Source organism: Charadrius vociferus, unplaced genomic scaffold (assembly GCF_000708025.1).
Source record: "Charadrius vociferus isolate BGI_N301 unplaced genomic scaffold, ASM70802v2 scaffold13, whole genome shotgun sequence".
Classification (NCBI taxonomy): Eukaryota; Metazoa; Chordata; class Aves; order Charadriiformes; family Charadriidae; genus Charadrius; species Charadrius vociferus.
The window spans coordinates 4,000,401-4,021,817 of record NW_009647763.1 but is presented as its reverse complement, the minus strand read 5'-3'; the positions used below and the strand labels follow the sequence as shown (position 1 = coordinate 4,021,817).

Below are 21,417 nucleotides of genomic sequence, written 5' to 3'. Positions count from 1 at the left end.
CATGGGTCGTGGCCATCTTTGCGAACCACGTGCCTGGCTTAGCAAGGCTTTAAAAATGCAAGAAATTCTGGTCTGAACTTCCATAGTGGAGGTGGCAAATACGCTCTTAATAGGCACCTGAGTGGGTTTTCTTAGCTGCAAGTAGTAGATGCACAGCAGTGCCATGACAATCTTGCTGCCTCCAGCAGATCTCAATCGTGATGCCAGTGTCAACAGAATGAAAACTAGAGGAAAGTCCCCCAAAAGTGACAGATGCAAGCATTTTCTTATAATCTACTTTTGTCCCTTGCCTTGTCTGCGGGAGTTAACCTGGCCCAAGGCTTGTCGGCACGACGGTCGTAATCTGGAGAGTCTGTGACCTCTACGTACTCGTTAAATCGAAGGATTCTTCTTGCTTGAAGTTCAGCCACTGTAGGCCTCAGGCTGAGCTGTAAGTGGAAGGCAGAAAATAGTCTGTTTAATAAGATGAAATAAAATAAAATAAAAGCTGAGGGTATGATGTAATCTCAAGAGAACTTTAATGGTATTTCTAAATAGGGTCACTTTCAGGTGTCTAAAAAAAGGCACCATCCTGGGAGTGCTGCACGGGAATGGGGAAGCAGCACAACCTAATTTCTTCAATTATAAAAATAGTCTTTGTTGGGCAGGTCACAGAGAATCGTGACAGTTATCCCTGGAATATTAATTGTGACTTTGCAACTGTCACACCATTTACCCCACTAGGCTGTAGGTCCGTTAGCATTAACAATTACAGTCTGCTGTGTTCAACTATAACGTTGAAAATAAGCAGGATTTGGTGGTGCCTGCCTAAGTAAAAAAAATTGGTTTTGAACATCTGGGGGTCATTATGATGCCAAATTATTTCAGTCACCTCAAACAATATTCACTTTAATTAACTAAGGACAATCATATCAAGGAAACTGTATTTTTACAGAGAAAGGCAGACTAGGGATACCTATGAAAACTCCCCCCATCCTCTCCTAGAATGAGCTCCGAAAGTCAGGGCGGCAGATCCATAATGGTTTTATGTCCAGGGGCAATGGGCACAATCCCACCTGCAGCGGCCAAGACCACTGACGTGATTAGAAGAACGGTGAAGGGACTTCTTAGGGTGCACACAGCATTGCTGCTCTAGGGAAGAGTGGATCTACAGGTGTGGCTGCCCTCAAACATACATGACAGCAGTGGTCATGCTCACAGAGGAAACATATCATTTCTCTCTCCTGCTTACATAGACCAATATTAAGTACAGCCAGACTCTGTATGCTTTTCCAGGGAAACTGGACAGGATGGAGTTTCCCCCAAGATGGACCTGGCTTATACTGCTTTTTAAACAGATTTCTAATGTGGGGGCATGACTGATGGACATTTTCAATAATGTATATACACTGATTTTTAGAATCTTATAAAAAATAATCCTACGTACACAAATACACAATACAAAAAACGCATCATCACCTTTCTACTGAGTCTACGTTTTATTTCTCTTTTGGCTTCCTGTTCTTCTTCTTCATTCTTCTCTGTTTTTAGAAGAGATAAAAAGGAGTGAATATTTAAGTATTATAACTGCTTTTTGGATTTTGTGTGCTCTCATTTCTTTTCCCTTTCCTCATTTCCCCCGATTCTGTAGACATCTCAAGCCACTGCTGTGGGTGAAGAGCACAGCAAAGAGGAAGTGGCGGCTGTCATTTCCTTTCTGTGTAACAGCAAATAAGAAGTACCCTGAAAGAGCTGCCTGATGTTTCAATTACTTGTCCTAACATTAAAATCACTCTTGCTTTTACTTCCAATGTGCCACCTATTGACTTTAGAGTAAGAGTCTAATTATACATAAGGGTCAAGAAAACAGTTTGCTCTGAATACCTGAGTCAGCTGAGCGTCCTCTATTGCTACGATGAATCAATGACAAATCGTTTCACTGGCAGTTGTTACTGCAAGTTGGGTTTGTTACTTTTGTATTTTCTTCCTGATTTTATAATGCAGGCATATGATTCAGTACTCAAGCCCTCTTGGTTAAGGGCCGCTAGCTAGACCAAATGAAGTACAGCAGAAAATGACATGTGCATTTTTTGAATGTATTTGGACGTGAGATTGAAATGTGCTTTTAACAAATTTCTGTGCTACCCAAACTTGATTTCTTGAGTGCCAGTGAAAATCACACTTACAAAGGCATGTTCATATAGACCCAGCAGTTTTTTAAACTGATGTACATTCTGAAGAATATTATTTGCCCTTTCAGTCCACTTCTGATTGTTATATGCAAAGTTAAGTTTGTTGTGGCTGAAATATCCCACCTAGAGACATCCATTAAATTCTGATCCTGTTTTATTCATGGTTGGGGGTTATGGACTCCACGTTGCAGTTCAAGGCTAACTATAAATTTAAAGGAATTAATTTGTCTATTGTGGATACAGCCAACCTGTTTAGATGAAAAGGCAGGTTTAAGTCCTGGTATAGTTGGATTTGCCCTGTCTGCTACAGCCAGCCTGCTGTGGTAGTATAAGCAACCTGGCCACAGAGGACCTTCTGTATCATGACTGATACACTGGTTGCAACACTACGACAGGTCATCCTGGGGTACTTGCAGATTTCCTTTGCTGACTCAAAGGCTCTCATGTAAGAAGAATACAAGGAAAAGGGGAAGAGGAACAAATGATAAAAAAGAAAAAGAAGAAAGTTACAGTAGGAAAAAGGCGATGCCAGCCCAAGGCCTGCTCTGTCCAACACCAACCCCAGGTTTCCATCAGCAAGATGCAATCACACAGGCTTGCTGCCAGGATTTGGTTGGAATCAGTGTTGATGGTCATTTTACTGAGATACTGAAATGTGAATGTAATTTATGGATTATTAATAGCTTTTCTCTTAAATGGTGAAGAAATGGATGGCCTGTTTCCATAGGGGAACTGTAAACTGACTAAAACTGAAGAATGGAGAGTTAAAGATTGATCTCATTTAAAAAATTTTTATTAATATATCAATAAACGAGTGCATTTGAGGACTTCCAACTTCAAATGAGAACTCTTTATAACATCTTAACCTAACAAAATCAAACACTGTGTAGCTGTTTTAGGACAGGTAAATCACCTGTAGGCTTTTGTTTAAACATAGAGTCTTTGCAATCAATAGACATAGTAACTGAGGTAATTAAACACAAACTATTAATTTGGGGTTCCATTCACCTGGGAATTGTTTGACATAAAAAATTTTGTCCCTTTATGAACTGAGTTGCTTAAGTCTCAGAAATTCTCCAGCAGCATACACAGCAGAAAAAATGCAGCTGGATATACACATCACTGTACTGCCTTTTCCTTAACTTAGTTCGTAAATTACATTCTTCATTATTCATACCTCGACATTTCTTTGCTGTCTAAACCACTGTATCTCCTAAGAAGCATGATGAAGAAAGAAATAGGGGCTCACACTGCTTAATTTGTACCTTAAGAAACAACTACCAACAGCACCTGAAATACTGTTTTTCTATAGTTTGGGGGAGGATAAAGTAACTCAAAAAAGTTGAGGTGGACATTTAGGATAGCTGAAGGTTAGCTGCCTATCTCAGGCTGTGAAGCTACCCCGCTGTGGGCTGTGGACGCAGAGCACAGATGACTGCACGAAGGGATGGCTGGACACGGGGAGCCACCTAGACATGGGAGATGAGCAAGGCCATCATCTTAGCTGCTAGCCAGAAGGTCCAGATAGGTCCCGGAGCAGGCCATCAAGGAGAGCTGGAAGCCCACCTTTTGGAGGACAACTCCAACAGGAGGCATCAGGAGCTTCCTTCAGTCCTGGGCAAAGCAGGTGGAGATTGAACCCATGGGGAACAGTCAGTCTTCTGTATGAGAGGTCAGGGGGAAGGACGTGGTTTATACATTCAAGTTGAGTTTTATTCAAGAAATAAAACTCAAGAACTAAAGGAAAAGGACTGAAATCTGGTGGCTGCTGCTAATATATTGAATCCGCTGTTTGGCAAACCGCCCTCCATCTATGGCTTTTAGGTAGATTTGATTCGTACCTAAAGGACCTATTTCCCATCTCCAACCTGCTGGGCAGTGTTGCTTTAAGCCCTGTGCTACAGAAACACTGCCCTGATACAAATTCCTACTAACAGTAACACCTACCATGTATTTTTGGTCTTTTAAGGTAAAAGTTTTGAAAGTTGCTATAATGAGCTAAGAAGATGTGTGGTGCTAAAAATAATGGGTCTGGTGCTCCTGCTTCCTTCAGGTGGTGTGGAAAATTCCAGCCCAAGGGCCACAGTTTAGCTGCAGGTATGAACTGAATCGCTTGCCCAAACAGGAACACATTAATGCACAGGAACACACTTCTGACTGCTTTCCACCTTAAAAGCAGATCTAATCTGCGCAATGTGGAGAAAAAAAATATAAACACAGCGTTCCCAGCTGCAAGTCCCCTCCTCAGATGTCCTGCTGCTGCCCTACTGGCAAAGAACCAGCCCAGTGAGCGCCCTTTGCTTGTAGGAGTCTCCAGTTAGATCTCCGCAAAGCTACGGTTTCCCTCCTTCCCTGCCTGCAGCTCCTAGGAGGTCAAACTGGGATTTGACTCCTAACTGAAACAATTTTGTTTAGCATCACTTATCGTGGCCTTCGAGTTAAACGATCCACTGGTCAAAGCTGAACAAGCAGCTTCCCTGGCATCTATACATTTCTGCTCCTGCAACTTTACCCATATTAAATCTGGTCACCTTCAGTTCTGTCAGACATTTGTTGCAGAAGGCGAAAAGAGAAGAGAGAAATTGTTCTGCCTGAGGACTGCTCCGTTCTTGACCAGAAAGTACTCCTGGAGCGTAAAACCGAACTTTCCATTGTGTCCCTATGGGATTAGCTATGTTTAGACTTCTCTGTGGGCTTGCGAGGGAAATAGAAAGAAAAAACAAACAAAGCGCTAGCCTCTTGCAGTGCTCTGGAACGCACAAAGCGGTTTCTTTTCCCTGGTTTTACAAGCAAAGATAACCATTAATATTCCTTAACTAGCATCAAGAGCTAAACCCTGTTTTCCGCAAAGCCAGTACTGGCAGGCATGCAGGTGCACAGTACAAAAAGTTCACTGTCCCTTACAAATACAGGAAAAAATACAGTTATCTTAATCCAAATTTCCTGGAAGAATAAAGTTTCTTTGCCATAATGCAATACTACAAATACTACTGGCTCAAAGCCAGTACACAAGAAACCTGTCTTTGTTAAAAACACGGGGCTTTATCTATTCCTTCAAGTGGACCCTTGAGTTATCGTAACTTTGTTTTAGTGTGGGAAGACTCAGAAGTCTGGATAGTTTTATCCAAATTGTTTTTATAGAAATACGCCTGCAATGTCCCACAATCGTACTCAGTCACAGGATTTTCAGTAACTGGTTTATCTGGAAATATTATCAAAACAAAACTTCTTGCAAGACAGATTTCCTCACTAACTGGAAATACAAAAAAAAAAAAAAAAGAAAAAAAAATAGGGACTTTTCCCAAACATCTTAAAAGATTTGGGCTGAACATAATCCTGAAAGAAACATTTAGACCTTTACCACTTAATGTAACCTCGAAGTCTGACAAATATTACTCAAACCAATACTTTCCCTTAGCTGCAGTTTACATACACGCAATAATATAACTCATTCTCCCCATCCACTGCTCAAAAACAGGAGGAAGGAAGCTTTATGAAAGAAATTCCAACTTATTCACAAAAGCTGCCTACAACAACAAAGGCATTTAAGAGATGCAAACATTTTTGAATGATCCACAGGAAGGGAATGTAATAGTTTTGATAAATAATACGCCTTAGTGCTGAGAGAGAACTTGCATGAGAGAGAACTTGCACCCTGAATGGGTTCTGAGTCAGACTGTCACCACAAACCCCAGCTTGCTTTGGGTCGCTTTGCTTTTACCCATCACCGTCAACTCAAAATATCTTATATCTTGGTGATGAGCAAAAAGCAGTTTTGGATTCTCCACGTGCTCATCCATGACTCCGCAATTTTTCAAGATCTATAATGATGCTTCCCAGCCTTCCTCTCTTGCTCTCCTTTGCCTCTTTAAGACAGCCCCCCGGCAGTAGCAGGGAAGGACAGCGGGGGACATTGAGTGCAAAGCCTGGTACGCTGCCAAAAGCTTAAAGTAAACAAGCTGGAACAGGAGAAGAAATCTATTAACTGCTTTCCAGTCTTGAGCTACTTATTGCAAAATCAGTGAACAGAATAAACTATGGCAAAAGGAATATTAAATACATCACAGGTTTGTTGTTAGATTAGTTATCTAGAGATTAGCCAGAGAGAGAGGGTAGCGAGGACGGCCAGCTGGTGCTCCCAGCTCAGTGGCCGTATCCTGTCCCACCAAAGATGTTTTGTAATTCCTTTCTCACTTAGTCCAGCATGAGCAGTTTGTCATATAAGAAACTGTTCGTATTTCAAATTTTATCTTTATTTATCTATGCAATCTATAGGTTCAGAAATTATAGTCTTAGAAAGTCTGTTCACATTATGTATTGGACAGATGTCCCTTGAACCCTCTCCTGTGCACCATAATGCATGAACTGTAGCTTCACTTTTCAATAAGACATGGCACTATTTGGCTTTTGAGAGGTTAGACAACAGCAGTAGGATTTCATTAGCATGGATGGTTGCCTGAAAGCCAATAATTGCTATGTCTCCTTGATTTGCTGGCCTGAGCAGGTGAGAGAGTGATCAGCCCATGGACTTAGTCAGGTAGACAGCCCACTTTCTTTTCTTCCATTAGCGTGCTGTGCACCAGGGTTGCACAGATGAATTCCAACTTTTCTGATTGATTGTTGGTAATAACGGCATGATACCTGCTCTTTCAGTTACATCAAGTGTGGAAAGTTCTTATACCTTAAGAATAGAAAAGGTTTTGGATTTGCTGCTGTGTGTGAAATGCCTCCATGTGCATTCTCTTCATTTACTTCTTCCACTTAAGCATCAAGTACTACCTACCCTTGCAGAATGAACACAGGGCTAGAGGAGCTGGGCATGACAACTGTTACAGTATGTGTTTAGGTAACGTCCATATTATAGGAAGATTCGTAACGGAAGACAAAAAATACCTGTTCTGAAGCATTTGGGTAATTGCCAACCTAATTGCCTAATTGCCTAATTGCCAGCCTAAGAACAAAACCAACATAAGTAAATGTTATAAAATTAAATAGGTATAGAGGGTAAACATCCAATGTATTCATTCCTCTGCCCCTGACTATTTGAATTATAGAATTAAATTTTTCAAGAGGGATACTGAGGAAGAATTTAATCAATGGGAAGATACTCAGTGAGAACATCTCATGCAAGTTTCAGTATAGAAGATGTCAGAAGTGGATATGAAGGCCAGCATGCTGAATTAGTTGGCATGTATCTATTCACTTTCCCCTCAATGCTTCACCTTTCCTCTTTCTACTTCACCTTTCAACCTCTGCTCTTATATCCCACCTCTGCCTCCTGTTGATATTCCCTTCTCCTTCTCCTAAAAATAAGGCAAAAGTTTAACCAGCCTAGAACTACTTCAAAGGGATATGTAAGTCATTCCTGGTCTTTGGGACCAGCTTCAAGAAGTGAGTTTGAGACAAGCAAAATTCAGCATCTTGAATATATGCAATTTTCACGGCTACCATTACAGGTTAGTATATAGATCTAGTGTCAACACACTAGACACACTAAACATTTTCTATAACATAATTTCTCTCCAGTTATGGCTCTAACACTACAGCAACAATGATAGGCTTCCATATGAATCCAACACATGCTCACTTGCTAAGTAAATACTAGCTGAAATCTGAATAAAATACTTACGCTTGAGGATATTTCTTTGCTCTAGCTCTTCAGTTGTAGGCCTCTGGCTAAGTCTCCTGTGAGAACAAAGTGATTGATTGATTTAAAACTAGATCCAAACAACACATTATGATTTGTAATACAGCTTAAAAGGTGTTTCTCATATGGCCATGCTACTCTTTGCCAGCAGAGGTATTTAACAACCCAGGCAATTTCCAGACACAGTTATAATAACTGTGCATGTGACCAGAGTAGCGAGTGGCCATTTGTTTTAAAAGATGTACTATTGCCACTTGAACACATAAATAACTGGTACTTGCATAATGTTACAGAAATTGTACAGCAAATTTAAATTTCTCATTTACAGGCAGAATTTTATGAAAGAGGTCATAAACCTTTTTTCTCCCTAAGCACCAGAATTATGATCAATTGTGCAAACGTAAGATTGTTCTTGGATATTTTGAATGCAAATCCGATTCTTTTTTTTAAACAAAACATAAGCTGTGCATTCCTCACTGATTTGTATATACAATACAATTGGGAGTTTTAATTGAATGTTAATTTTAGTTACCTATACATAACAATTGTCATTAAAAAAACCCCAACTCTCAGGTATTAAATTTCTGGTTCGTATAGCAGAGAATGTGGTTGATATTGTCTCTATGTTTACTAAACACGTTCACTTGTGCACTTGAGAAGAGAAGCAAGAAAAATTTCAGCAGTAAAATTAATTTGGCAGCTGCGTTCAAAAATAGGTGCCTCTCTGTCCAGCAAACCTCGCACAGTTCACTACAGATTAACTTCAGCCTCATGAAACCCATCTTATTCAAACCATGCTTGGACTTTCAGACTTGGCAGGGAGGATTGGCAGGTTTACCCCAAGTGACCAGCCCCTGCTCTAGGAAGTCCAAGGCTGGGACCTGACCTGACCCTGACCCACCTATGGGAACAGGTTTCCCATCAGACCTCGATGCTGGTGGGTGCTGACCACCAACATTACAGTAATTCTAATTGTAATGTCCCTGCGCAAGATGCTCAGGATGGGGACTGGAGCAACTTCCGCAGTTCAAGCCCCCAAGGGAGCACCAACAAGCAGGATGTGATCACCAGAACTGGGATTCGGTCAGGAAAGAAGTGACAATAACAATGCTGCTTTATTAGCAGAAGAAAAATGACCCTTGGGCCAACAGAAGTATTACTCTTATGGTTAACTAATGAAATAAATGACTTAGCCAGCCACCTGATTCACAGAGACACTCAGCTCATTGTCCAAGTGCCGATGCAGGACTGCCGTACTCTGTACTGAAGTGGTACTGGCTGGAATATCCAAAATCTGGAAGTGTCCAACAAACACAGAACATCATCCAAATCTGCCTGGACAACATTTCTGAGCACAAGAGAAACAAGGGCAGGTCTGGGAAAATCCAGGCATGTTGTAGTCTATTCTCAGCGACCATGACAACCAAAATTAATGTTTATGAGGATTTTGTTTTTAAATGCTTGTAAAAACGCAAGTGAAAATTAGTCTTTTTTTATGCAATGTTCTCAGGTACAGGAAAAGAAAGTTGCATATATCCCATAGCAGTTAAACAGCATGAGAAAGACATGCCTCAGAGGTGAGCACAGTAAAACACTAAACACTGACCTACAAAGTCAGCCTCTCTCCATTTCTTTTGCTGGAAGCAGCATATGAATTATGACAGAGTTAGACAGCAGGAGGAGGCTGAGGAGGGCTGGGAGGGACGAACATGCACAGGCATGCTCTGTGTGTCAGGAACTACTACTCCGTCCGAGGTGGGGATATACAAGTGCAAGTCCCTGCTAACCAATGTGAGAAAAATCTTGAACCATGGCACTGATTATCCTGGAGTCACTCTTACTCTCCTCCTCTTTTTTTTTTTTTTTAAAAAAAAAACACAACACCAAACAACCCAAAACCCCAGAAGCTCTCCGATTCATTTCTTGCAGAACAAAAATGCGTTATCGGCATTTTAAAGTTTTTTGAGAAATAGAAATACTGTTTTCCAGGCAGTTGTGCCACAAAGATCCTGCACCACACATTGGGCTGCATTTAAAATGTGAACCCAGTGTTCTTGATTCTCTTCCTCCGCCTCCGCCCAGTGAAACCACATTTATCCTGCCACTGATACCTCACTAGCTTCGTTCCAATCTGATGTCTGATTTCCTGCCTCTCCTCTTCAGATGTACGCTGCAAGATGTTTTTGTCTTCTAATTCTTTCTTAGATGGTCTGTTGCCAAGTTTGATAGCAAGAGTATCCCTGCGACGAATTTTACTTGCCAAAGAGCCTGAGGAAAGGAGGAGGGGGGTAGATTTAGTTCATTCATGCTTAGGTTACAGACACAAACTCTGAGTAGAAACTTTAATACCTCCCCAAAGCAGCCTTGTTCCCACATGCAGGAGAGGAATTTTAATTAACATCAAAAGAAAAAATAGTTTTAGCTCAGTTCACAACAATAAAAAGCTGAAAGGCTTGGATGAAAAAGCGACCAGCCAAACTGATAGAGGAGTTTTATAAACATCACTTGTCATCTGTGAAGTGATAGGATAAAAATGACAAAAGTGTCTTTGAAGTCTGATACATTACAGGTTGGTTTATTTATCCACTTCGTATATTTAGCAACCTGCTGCTCTTTTTCTTCAGCCTTAAATGGTTTAGCCTTGTTCTCTCATCTTTGCCCTCATTCTTCTTTTTTTTTTTTTCAATTTAATACCACTTAGTTCTTGTATAGTCCTTTTCATCTTTAACTAATTTGTAAATTAAAACAAAAAATACAGTTTAGAGAAGTGCTTTGAGTTCTTGTAAAGTAACCCAGGCAGGACCTCCCTGGCACTGAAGCAATCTGTTTATCCATAAAACAGATACAGCAGGGACAAGGGCCGTGCAATTTTGCCAGTGTTCGCTTCAGCCAGCTGTGGAAGGAAGAGCATATTTCATGACCTTTAGTCCCTCCTTTGTTTCTCGATATTCTGACTGAGGGGGCTACATGTGTCCTAGGTCGGCAGGTTTTCATGACATTAGATGGTTTGGGAAGACCACAGGCTCTCAGCTCACTTCTCATAAGCCACCATGCTGCTATCTGAATACATGAGTTTTTGGTTGCTATCACTCTGGATCATATTCAAACCAAAGGCAGAACTGTACAAGACTTCAGCCTCTTGAGCTAGTGGGCCCTTCACCTTCTGCTGCACCAGCGTCCAAGGAAAAAAGAACCATCCATTTTCCCTCAACGGCCCCCCCAACCCCCGCTCCAGTACACAGCACTTTCATGTTCAGGCCTTCTTCACCAAGCAAAGCGAAGCACCTCCTCCTCAGTGGCTGCAGGCAAGGCTCGCAAGCCATGGTTAGATGGTCATTTTATTCTGACTTAAGGCCACCCTGCAGGTGGTAGGGGTAGCGTTGCCCTCCTCTCTACCCCTGACAGGTTGTTGTTGCCACCTCCTTTGCTCCAGCAAAGGTGCAACCATGTGGTGCGCTGGATCAAGGAACCAATTCTACTGAAAATCAGCCACCACTGTAAAAACAAATGTGCACTGGCCTAAGGACAAAAGGAACAGCCGGGAGCAGGGGTGAGGCAGAGGGTGGGTAGCACAACCCCCTTCAGCAGCAGCAAGGACTTCTGCCAAATGATATATGGTGATGATACAACCATGACCCCAGATGAAATTTCAAAGCTATAAACCCACAAGTAACCCACTGTGATCTGCTCTGTCTGCTAAGGTGCTCCAATGCTTAAAAACACCCTGATCAAAGAGGAACAAATGACTTTCAGACAGTCAAGCTGCTCACTGATGGGCCTCCTCTGTTTTCCACCCCTGCCTGTTACCCCCAAAAGAAACTCAAAGATTTCTAGTGCAATTCAGTTGAAAACTACACTGGTGCTTTAACAGTCGAGGTTCATGACATGGGCAAGCCAAATCAATGGCTCCCTGATGCACTAATGTTGAGGCCTTGTTCCATCATGTTCTCCTGAACCAGCTCCTCCCACCTCCACTCCCATCTGCGCAATGCTTGAGCTGCTCCCACCATTGCACGGGCCCCCGCAGGTTTCTCATCTCAATTATCTGGGAGAAGCGGGACACTCATTTCTCAGTAGCAGTAAAATATTAAATCATCTAAAACCATCCCATGCAGCCATACCCTACTTTCTTTACTTTGCATAGCATGGGTCAGGCATGTTCACATAATGCAATGTGCCTACAAGGTAGCCTGCAACTTCTTGGCAGGATGCCCTACTACAGAACCAGATCCTGGAACAGAATCAGCCATGGATTGATGTGCTTGCTAGCAGCTCCATCTCAAAGTCTTTCTTCTCCTGAAGGCCACAATTTAATGGAAGGAGCTGCAGAAAATCTCACTGGGTGTAGATGTCTTTGGACTACGCTCAGCCAGCAAGCTCCAGTTAGCAATCTGGATGCCACCACAGCAACTTAGTAGGCACTCTGAGCCAGCCTAGGCCAAACACGTATATTAGATATACCCAAAGGCGGCCAGCCCTTCCCAGTACACCCTCCTTGTCAGGAGCTTACTTTCAGCACTTGCATTATCATCATCGTCATCATCATCATCATCATCTGTGTACAATATTGGTCCGTCAGAGTCCGAGTCACTGCTGTGGCTCTCCCTGCTACTTTCACTCTCGGGAGGGGCAGCAGCGTCAGAAGCCTCCTCCACCGGTTCAGAGTGTGCCTGGTCAGGTGCCTCCGCTTCTTGGTCTTCTTTGGTAGCCAAGCTGTTAATTCAGAAGCAGACATGGTATCACATTAAAGCAAGCAGCACAAAACACAAATGGGAGAAAGACTACATAAGTATGAAAACAGAAGTTCTGCTACTCAAACTATCTTCTCTCTCTCTAAAAAACATACATATATAAAACATATATAAAGTACGTGTAGGTGTACACATATCTGTATGTATGTTGGGAAAAAAGATGCAGTCTGGAATGACAGGCTGCAAAGCCTGTATAATGAAAAATCCTAATTCTTTTTTAATTCTTGTGGGATGCGACCAATAGTATATAAAAGTTACTAAGAAGAGAAAAACAGTGAGAGGAGTGAGTTGGAGAGCAGATGGGAGTGCAAAGCTTCCTGTTCTGGAAGCCTAACTCTATTTATTGTAGATACAGTTTTACTGCTGTTGAGTCCAAAATGTTCGTGTCCATCACTGATGAACATGGAAATCAGCAGTAGAGTGCTCTCTGCCTTAGGAAAGTCTTTATGTAAAGGAAGGGTAGAATGAGGGGAGAAGCAGCACGGGAACATAATGCTGGCACAGAGGAGATACGAGCAAGAATTTAAAGGGAAGTCTCTAGGCCACTGGCATCTAAACTAAACTCTCTTAGGTTATTATGAAAGATGCTGGTTCTCATGGCACGGAAAGACAGATTAATAAGTCAGATTCTTTTTTGCTGCCAACTATTTTGCTTAAAAAATGTAATAAGGACCTTGGTCTTGACCAGATTTTATAGTATCTGAGACTTGGACAAGCTATTAGGCAGTGACAGACCAAACACCTACTAACTGAAGCCTGAAACTGTCATTTTCAAGTCTGCAAGTAAATTCAGCTATTGAATTGAGAGCTTTAGCAGCGAGACATTTAATGATACCCACCAAAAAAAAGTAAAACCCCCTTGTAATTCAGCATCATTTCTCGTTTGCCTTTATGAGAGAGAAAGAAAAATGTTACCAGCTACTAGCTGAACTGCTGAGTGGTCACATTAAGCCACACAATGGCGCAGGAGGCAGGTTATGAGCAATGACCTTCTGGGGAAACATGAAGTACAGCAGGTGAATGGCTCAAAGACATAGGCAAAGAACAAACTGTGCTGGGAGGCAACACTGCTCTGGGCCTCCAGAAAAAGGACACAAACTGTTACCAGTCAGCAGAAGAAACAGACGAGATTCCCCACATGCCTACAGTGTCCCTTACGAGAAGAAATGTGGCTGCCTTAGCTGCGGGTCATACCACTTACCCGTGACAACCACACCGTGTTACCTTTTTGTGTCTTCTCCACTAGCATCTGGACCGCTGTTTAGGGCCGTACTGCTCAGGCTCTCATCTGTGCCATGCTCAGTCTGGAGAAGAGGTTTAGTATCCGATCCGGGGACGGCTGGCCCTGCCATGCAGCTGTCTGACACATCTTGGGCATCTGAGGAGACTGTGGGCTGAGCGGCTGCAGTGGGAAAAGGAGGTGGAAGTGGAGGTGGAGGAGGGGCAGCTGTGGGAGGAGGGGGCACAACAAGCTTGCTCGGTTGGTCTGCGTCCTCCGTTTCAGAAATTACTATGGAAGGTTGCTCAGGCTCAGGTTTTTCTGCCTTAGCTTCCAACCTGTTGGCTGTGGCACCTGAGAGGGAAGAAGCAGCCCCATCCGGCGCTGTTCGTGGGGCTGACTGTTTCCCAGGTTTCTTCTTCCCCCTGGGAGTCCCTGATGTGCCAGATTTGCTGGAAGTCTCCTTAGAGGCTTTGGGATGAGATGATGTGGACGAAGGAGATGGTGATGAAGAGGACTTGGAGATCGGTGGTTTTTTTGCATGAGAGGAACTAGCTAAAATAAGAAAAGATAAAGCATTTTACAGTCTTGCAACTATATGATTTTTGCACCACTCTTTCTGCATGGATTCACACGTGCTGATATTTAAAAAATGAAAAAAATTACACTTGATACTTCTACAATCCTTCATCTATATGCTTGAGACGAGTAAATGTTGCAGTTCAAATTTCACCTTTGAGGTGGGAAAAACAGAAACAATGAGTACTTGCCCAAGAACAGTGGAGGGAAATCAACCTCACAATTGGGTGAGAGTTTGATTCTAGCGTTCTGCATTGTCCTGTTACAACTTGCCCGGACATCTTCTAAAAAGTCCACTGCTTATTCCAAATGTGTTTAGTGCCCTATTTAAAAAAATGGCTACCAGACAGAGAAAACTGCCTGACCTTTTCTGTTACGTGAAATTTTGGCCTGAGCACTAAGAGAACACCATGATTTTCCTTATGCTTTTCCGTGAACACCTCAGGACCATTATGGATATCAGTTAATAACCTTTCACAATGTTATTGCAAATGGTGTGCTCCTAGTTAACGGCAAGCAGCAGAAGACAGCAAAACGAGATGGTACTTTCAGGTCCAGCTGGGCATGTCCATAAAACTGAGGTAGAAACCACTGATCTTGCTCTGCATAAATGATCTCCAGAAGGGAGGAGGCATTGAAGCCCTCCTGTGTATACTGGAGGTTTTCGTCTTACCAGTGACCAACTCAGGTGGCCTTGAAAATGTAGTGGCACAAGGTTTTGACACTAGCTGTACAAGCTGGCCAGTCATGTTGTTTAATCTTGTGCTGCTTACTATATTGAAGCATGTATTTATCACTGCTCAAGTTTGCAAGGGATTTCAGCTAGCCTGCATGCCCATGTGCATTCCAGTCACATTTCTGATTGCTGTGTTGATGCACCCATCATCTGGACTGGGAGCTTTCATTTAAAAAGCAATAAAAATGACAAGCATCGTAATGATTCAGTTCTTTTCATCAAAATGCATCCAACTCAAACACTTCTGCTGTAGTAAAAATGCATTAACCTCAAGAGAACAAACAAAAGCATTATAAAGCTACACAGCAGCCTTGCGGCTAAGCTTACTGAGAAAAACAGAGAGCTGTAATAGAAATCTGCTGAAAGGCCTACTTTACTTATAAGCATTTAAATAAAAACAAAACCCCAGCAGATTAGGACAGAACCAAAATACAGATACTGGCCATAATAAGCTCACGATATAAAAATAGCTTTCACAGTGAGACTGTTCTCAGTATCAAAGAAGATGGAAAATAATTCAGAAGACACATTATACTGGTTCTCTTCCGTAGCTGAATGTTATGGTTTATAAACATTTAGAGTGCTGTGAGTCTTTCAGTACATCTGGAAAAATCTGCAGAAACTCATGACTTCAGGCAAATCAGTCCCTCTTTGTGCTGCAAGGTAAGTGTAAGGGGCACAGTAGTGAATCCACTGATACTGCACTAATCATCCACATCAACTACAAATCACTGACTTAACTTACCAGCAAAACAAAAGGAAGCAAAGAAATGGCATAGGCATCAGTTCGTAATTGCAGAGGAAATAGATGGTGGCTCCAACCTGCATATTATTTAGCAGAAACCTTACAGAGTAAGTGGATGGCATTAACAAAGGGCTCTGGTTCTGATCCAGCAAAGCACTTAAACACAGGCTGGAGGTGAACTGAACCAGTTACATACTTACACTTAAGGGCCCCAGCATAATACCAGTATACAGCCACACTGTAATTGTTGCTGGGAAAATGTCAAAAGATGTTTCTATTGAAAAACCCCTTACATTATTCTCAAAACCTTTCTGGACCTGCAATCAGATACAGCAACTTGAAAGATTTCTCCCAGGGAAAGTCCCCCCCTACGCTTTCACGTGGGTCAAAAGTGCTATTGCTATTGTTGATTTTCACTGGGCTGCCTGACAATTTTCTGTCATGCCTCTTTTTCAGTAGAAGATTTGAATTTTGTTTAAGTGAAAAATTTCATGGCTGCTACTTGCCTTTTGGCACACGTCCACGCTTATTTTTAAGTCCCCCCCTTCTCCCAGCTCCACTATTTCAGTTTGGAAATCTGCTGTGGTGCCCACAGGAGAGCCATGGCTCAATTGTTACTCATATTCTTCTTCTCCTTCATGGGACTGGATCCCTGGCTGCATCACAAGTTCACTTTCATGAGGATCTGCTAAACCTCTTGTACTAAATACTGCTCCTGATCAGCTCTATTTCTTAAGTATTGCCCTTCAAATGAACACAATGTACCTAATGTTGGAAAAAATTACCAGTAGAGTATATAAGGAATATATTGATATACTTCATACTCATATGGTCTCAAGCATTACATAAAATTTCAGCAAGGCTACTAAAAGACAAATCTGGAATCTGAATGTATTTTAATTTAAGAACTGAGATACCGGAGAGCTTGTTACCAACCTCTGGTCTAAACATTTCTTTATGTGATGGGTTGTTTTATTTCTGAAAGGTCTGCTGTTATAAGGTTCCTTCACCTGGGAAGAACTGAGTTTTCCAGCTGAATGTGAAACACAAGCAGCAAATTCGGGGTTTTAAAAATATTTATTCTTGTGGTTGTCTGATGCAGTAGGGACAGTTAATACCAAGTTAATGGATATTTTATAGCAGAGTTATTATTGTAACTCTAGCAGTCTTGCAATGTTTTCAAACAGTCCTCTTCCCTGTGCTTTAAATACAAAACATGCCAAAATGTACAAGCTACGAAGAGGTATACTTGGAGAGAAAACTGGAGGGACTGAAAGGCTTTGAAAGACTGACAGAGGATTGAAAACACAAAGATTGTATAAGTTGGCCAATGCATATATACAGTCCATTCATCATAATACTGCTTGTATTCAAGTTATATTTGGATGTTTTCATTTTGGTCATTGTCTAAATCATAACCATTCAAACTTGAGATCAGTACCTTACAAACAGCTACCTATAATATTTAATCTAGCATCACTGCTGAATTTTGGTTTGAAAGTGTAGTGATAAACACATCTGCCATGTGCCTGATCATGGATGTTTTCCATTTCCAGTGTGTATTTAGAATCACAGTAAGCCATCAACCACCTCAGGGAAGCCTGTCCATTTCTAATGAGTTATAATTCTTTTTATTTTTGCAGCTAAAACAACTCCTACTCAACAGTCTTTAAAGATGTCTTCATGGTTATATCCTTTACCTCTTTGAGATTTTGTAATCTTGCCAAATTAATCAGAATAGTAGATATTTCCAGCAGAAAGTTACAGCAATACCAAGGTGGTTTTACTTTGGGGCAACTCATATGTTTGGTTTCAGAAGTCACCTTTTTTTCCTGCCGATTCTTCAGGAGTTCTCCAAGTCACTCTGTTGCCAGCATTCACACTTGATCTGGGAACTCAATATAGTCTCTGACGTGCTTGGTGTTGTGCGTAAGTTCATTAAACAGTGGTTTGCCTGCTGTCTGGGGTGTTTGCAGACAGCAAAACCATAGCTCACTGGGAATCTAGCTAAAAACATCCATGGCATGCCCTTTAGTAACACTGCTGTCTACAAAGGCAGAAGTGATCCTGAGACCAAGCCAAGCACCCCCATGCACATGCACCCACCATAACTGGCACTGCCTGTGCAGTACTCACCAGCTTCTCGATTTGCACCGTGACTTGTTGGCTTGGGCGGTGGGAGAGGAGGCTGCTTAGCAGGAGCCTTTCCCTTTTTTTTAGCATGAGGTGCTTCGTTACTCTTATGGCTGGTGGTGGTGGAAACGGCAATAGCATTTTTTGGTGGCAGCGGAGCTTTTTTAGATTTAGGCTTAGGCTTGGGTGGTGGCGGAGCATGGGATGCCGGTATTTCTGGGCAGTGATCAGTAGTGCTCTCTATGGATAAGAAAGTGAACAGAAGCCAACTGACACAGACATATGCCACGTACATTCAACAGCAAGCCTGACAACAAGGACTACTTTTTGCTGCTTGAGCTTTTGGGAATCAGGAGAGACTTTTTCATCTTCTGCCTCTTATTGAAGTATTGTCTCAGAAAAAAATTACCATCCGTCTCAATTCAAGTACTTCTCATGGAAGATTTTTGCCTGGCACTTCTCTCAGTCTCATATATTCTTGACCTCCAAGGATCATCCTTAACATTCATTATCTCCAACTAGACTGCTGGCTGCGAACTAAACAAGGGAAATGCCATTTACTCCTCTAACAAATTCCTTCGGCTTCTTTCCAGCCCTCTGAGATCAACAGGCTATAAAACTCAGATTCATGTGAATCTGAATGTGAACAGGACCATTCTCTCAGCCACGGGTTCAAATATGGCTACGCAGCTGAATTTTTCCCCTGAAGCAACCCATTCTCCTAAGCTGCAGACTGCTTGCTCATAGCAACTTTATTTTGGGTATCTTCCCCAGGGTATTTCTACTCTTCAGAAAAGAGATGAAGCTAAATTGAATAGTATATCATTTGCCATGGGAATGCTCTCCTCTCCTGCAAGCTCTTTGGGTACTGTCACAAGACTGCACTTTCAAGAATCAGCAGTTCCTTACTCAGCAAGCATTTGGACCGTATCTATGGTGTGTGGTGCAATAGGAACGGCTAGAATGAAAGAGTGAAAGAGGTAGCACTGAGGACCCAATGTCCACAATGTGCATTTCAGGAGACTTGAATTTGGACTAGCTTCAGTTCTGGAAATTGCATGCCCGGTTGTGGTGGGAGCACATATTCCTGAATGCATCTTTTGGCTTAGTTTCATCCAAAACAAACCTGGCTTGTGTGCTCTGCAAACCAAAGAAGGGTAAGTGGGGATGACCAGGAAATTCACTCCATAAGTGCATGCCTAAGGTGCGTGATGTTAATGTAGGTAGCCATTTATAGGTGACATAAAATTTTGCAACATAATCGCTATGGTTGTAAGACTAGCCGTTCCCAGATGGGAATCTTTATCTATTCAGTTACACCAATTCTGCGCCCATTCAGTCTCAAGACAGACTTCCCAAGCCTTCCAGAAAAAGGATATTATAAAAGCAAGAGCATACCACCAGAACCTTATGGGCTTTATATGCATCTTGCTAAAAACTACAGTGGCTGGGGAAGAAAAGAGCCAAGCAAATATTGCAAGGACTTCTAACAGTCTTTTATAACTCGAGAGGAAACCAATTCATTTCTTGCAGTATGTTCCTGTTAGAGCCTCACTCTTATACACATTAAATGGTTGTTCCTGGATCTCCTGTCCATTCCCTGCTCTCTTCCTTCCCACGTAAAAGATTCCCAAGAGTTAAGCAGCATCTTTTCATTTTAAGATTAGTAGGTGAAAAACAAATGATGTGTTGGACAACAATGACATTCTTCATCTCAGAAACAAAGCCCTTTCAGCCTCTAGCTTAAGGCTTGTTAACATGAACCTAATGCATCACCTGCAGTTATTAAAAGCAACATGCACACGTATGTCTCCTCATGAACTGAAGGAATTAATATGAACTGTCAAGTGTCTTCCTCCTTTATTTCCAGCCCATTATAGACTAATACGCTCTTGCTAATGTTTTGCAAGAGCCATTGCATAGCAATCTTTTACAGCTTTCAAACAGATTCTTTTGTGCACTGATTCTTGTACTGCCTTTTAGTTTTCCAGAGAAAGAACTCTGGACCAGAGAAAGACTTCGGAAGAAGAAAGAAACATACATATTTGTTACATTTTGCTCTCCTCTTTCATAGCAAAAAGCATCTCCTTGTGAAATTCTACCTACCTTCACTCAAAGTTGAAAAACTCTCATAATTCTGAAAAAGCAGGACATTTTAAAATTTTAATTCCATTAATAACAAACATGGCAAGAGAAAATAAGATTTTGTATTTTGAAGATCTTGAAGGACATGATGATCAGAAAGAATTTCAAGTGTAAACAATTCTTTGAGATACCTTCTACTTATGGGTCCAGCATGCTAAAATTTCATTTACTAATAAGAAAGAATTTAAAACTCGTGTACTTATACATCATTACCGTGTTTTGTTTCCAGTCATATTAGTAGACAAAATATTAAAAAAGTGAACAATAACCTAGTAAAAAGAAATACACCATTCACCATATTTTAAAGACATACAGTGCAATCATTTAGAATATCAGTCGATCTACATTAAACTATATAACTGACTAAATTATGTGTGTTAACTTATCTTCCAATTCAGGAAAAAAAGTACAAAATATAAGGCTACAGCTTTACTTAGTTGCAAATAAACACATCTTAGTGACAAACAACTAATAATTTTCAAATTTTGTTTAGAGAAATAACTAAAAACTATAAACGAAACCCAAAAAGGGGACAGTTTATTCACATCAAAGTTCTTGCTGGCAGACTTCAGCTGTGATTAAAACTGTCAATTTATATAACATTGATTTTAACCGAAATACCTTGCCATCACTGGGATATCATCTTTATTCAGGACAGCTCTTTCCATACTGTTACATACCTCATATCAAAGACTGGCAGACTGTTTCTGCACAGCAGCATTCTATCTGCTCAGATAGTTACAGCTCTCATAGAGCTTTGACTGTCCCTTGGTTACGTACATGCTCTTTTCTTGGCCTTGATCAATGAATCTTCTTTTTGCTCATAGCCATGAGGAAAGCTGTGGTGAAGATGATTGCCTTTGATCATATCATCCGTCTTGGCATCTTATTAGCTTTGTTGTTTTTATCTTTGTTAGCTTAATCTTTTTTATCTCATCAGATATAAACTTGACTGCCCTCAGTGTCAGTCTGATCTTGTCCAAACTATTGTTTCTAATTTACTCTTGAGATACAGATTTCCACTTCCTACCTGACCAGTCCATTATACCAGCTTTTGCCAGCGACAAGCCAAGTTTTGAAGTAGATGCTTTTTATTGCTTTTTCTCTGCTGCCCCTCAGGCTTTGTAAACATTTGCTGACTGTCCTCCGTCAAATTCCCCTCTACTGTGATGCCAAAGCTGACAATTTTTAGGCTGCCAGCATTGTGTTTGTTATCCTGGTCTGGTCCCCTCTTGTTTTTCAGTGCCTAACCACAGTGTCCTCTCTTTTACTGCAAGTCCATTGGAACTCT

At 41.5% G+C, this 21,417-nt stretch overlaps 1 protein-coding gene across 1 annotated transcript in view; it reads right to left on the bottom strand.

The window, feature by feature from the left end:
• Positions 1 to 21,417, bottom strand: part of PHACTR2 (phosphatase and actin regulator 2) — a 141,106-nt gene that overhangs the window by 6,138 nt on the left and 113,551 nt on the right. Inside the window, exons 5-11 of the mRNA XM_009882343.1 lie at positions 17,985 to 18,221; positions 13,794 to 14,343; positions 12,329 to 12,531; positions 9,930 to 10,086; positions 7,801 to 7,856; positions 1,459 to 1,520; positions 291 to 428 (exon numbers count right to left, since the gene is read on the bottom strand). Coding sequence (XP_009880645.1) covers positions 291 to 428; positions 1,459 to 1,520; positions 7,801 to 7,856; positions 9,930 to 10,086; positions 12,329 to 12,531; positions 13,794 to 14,343; positions 17,985 to 18,221 — 1,403 coding nt within the window. The remainder of the gene's footprint in view (positions 1 to 290; positions 429 to 1,458; positions 1,521 to 7,800; positions 7,857 to 9,929; positions 10,087 to 12,328; positions 12,532 to 13,793; positions 14,344 to 17,984; positions 18,222 to 21,417) is intronic.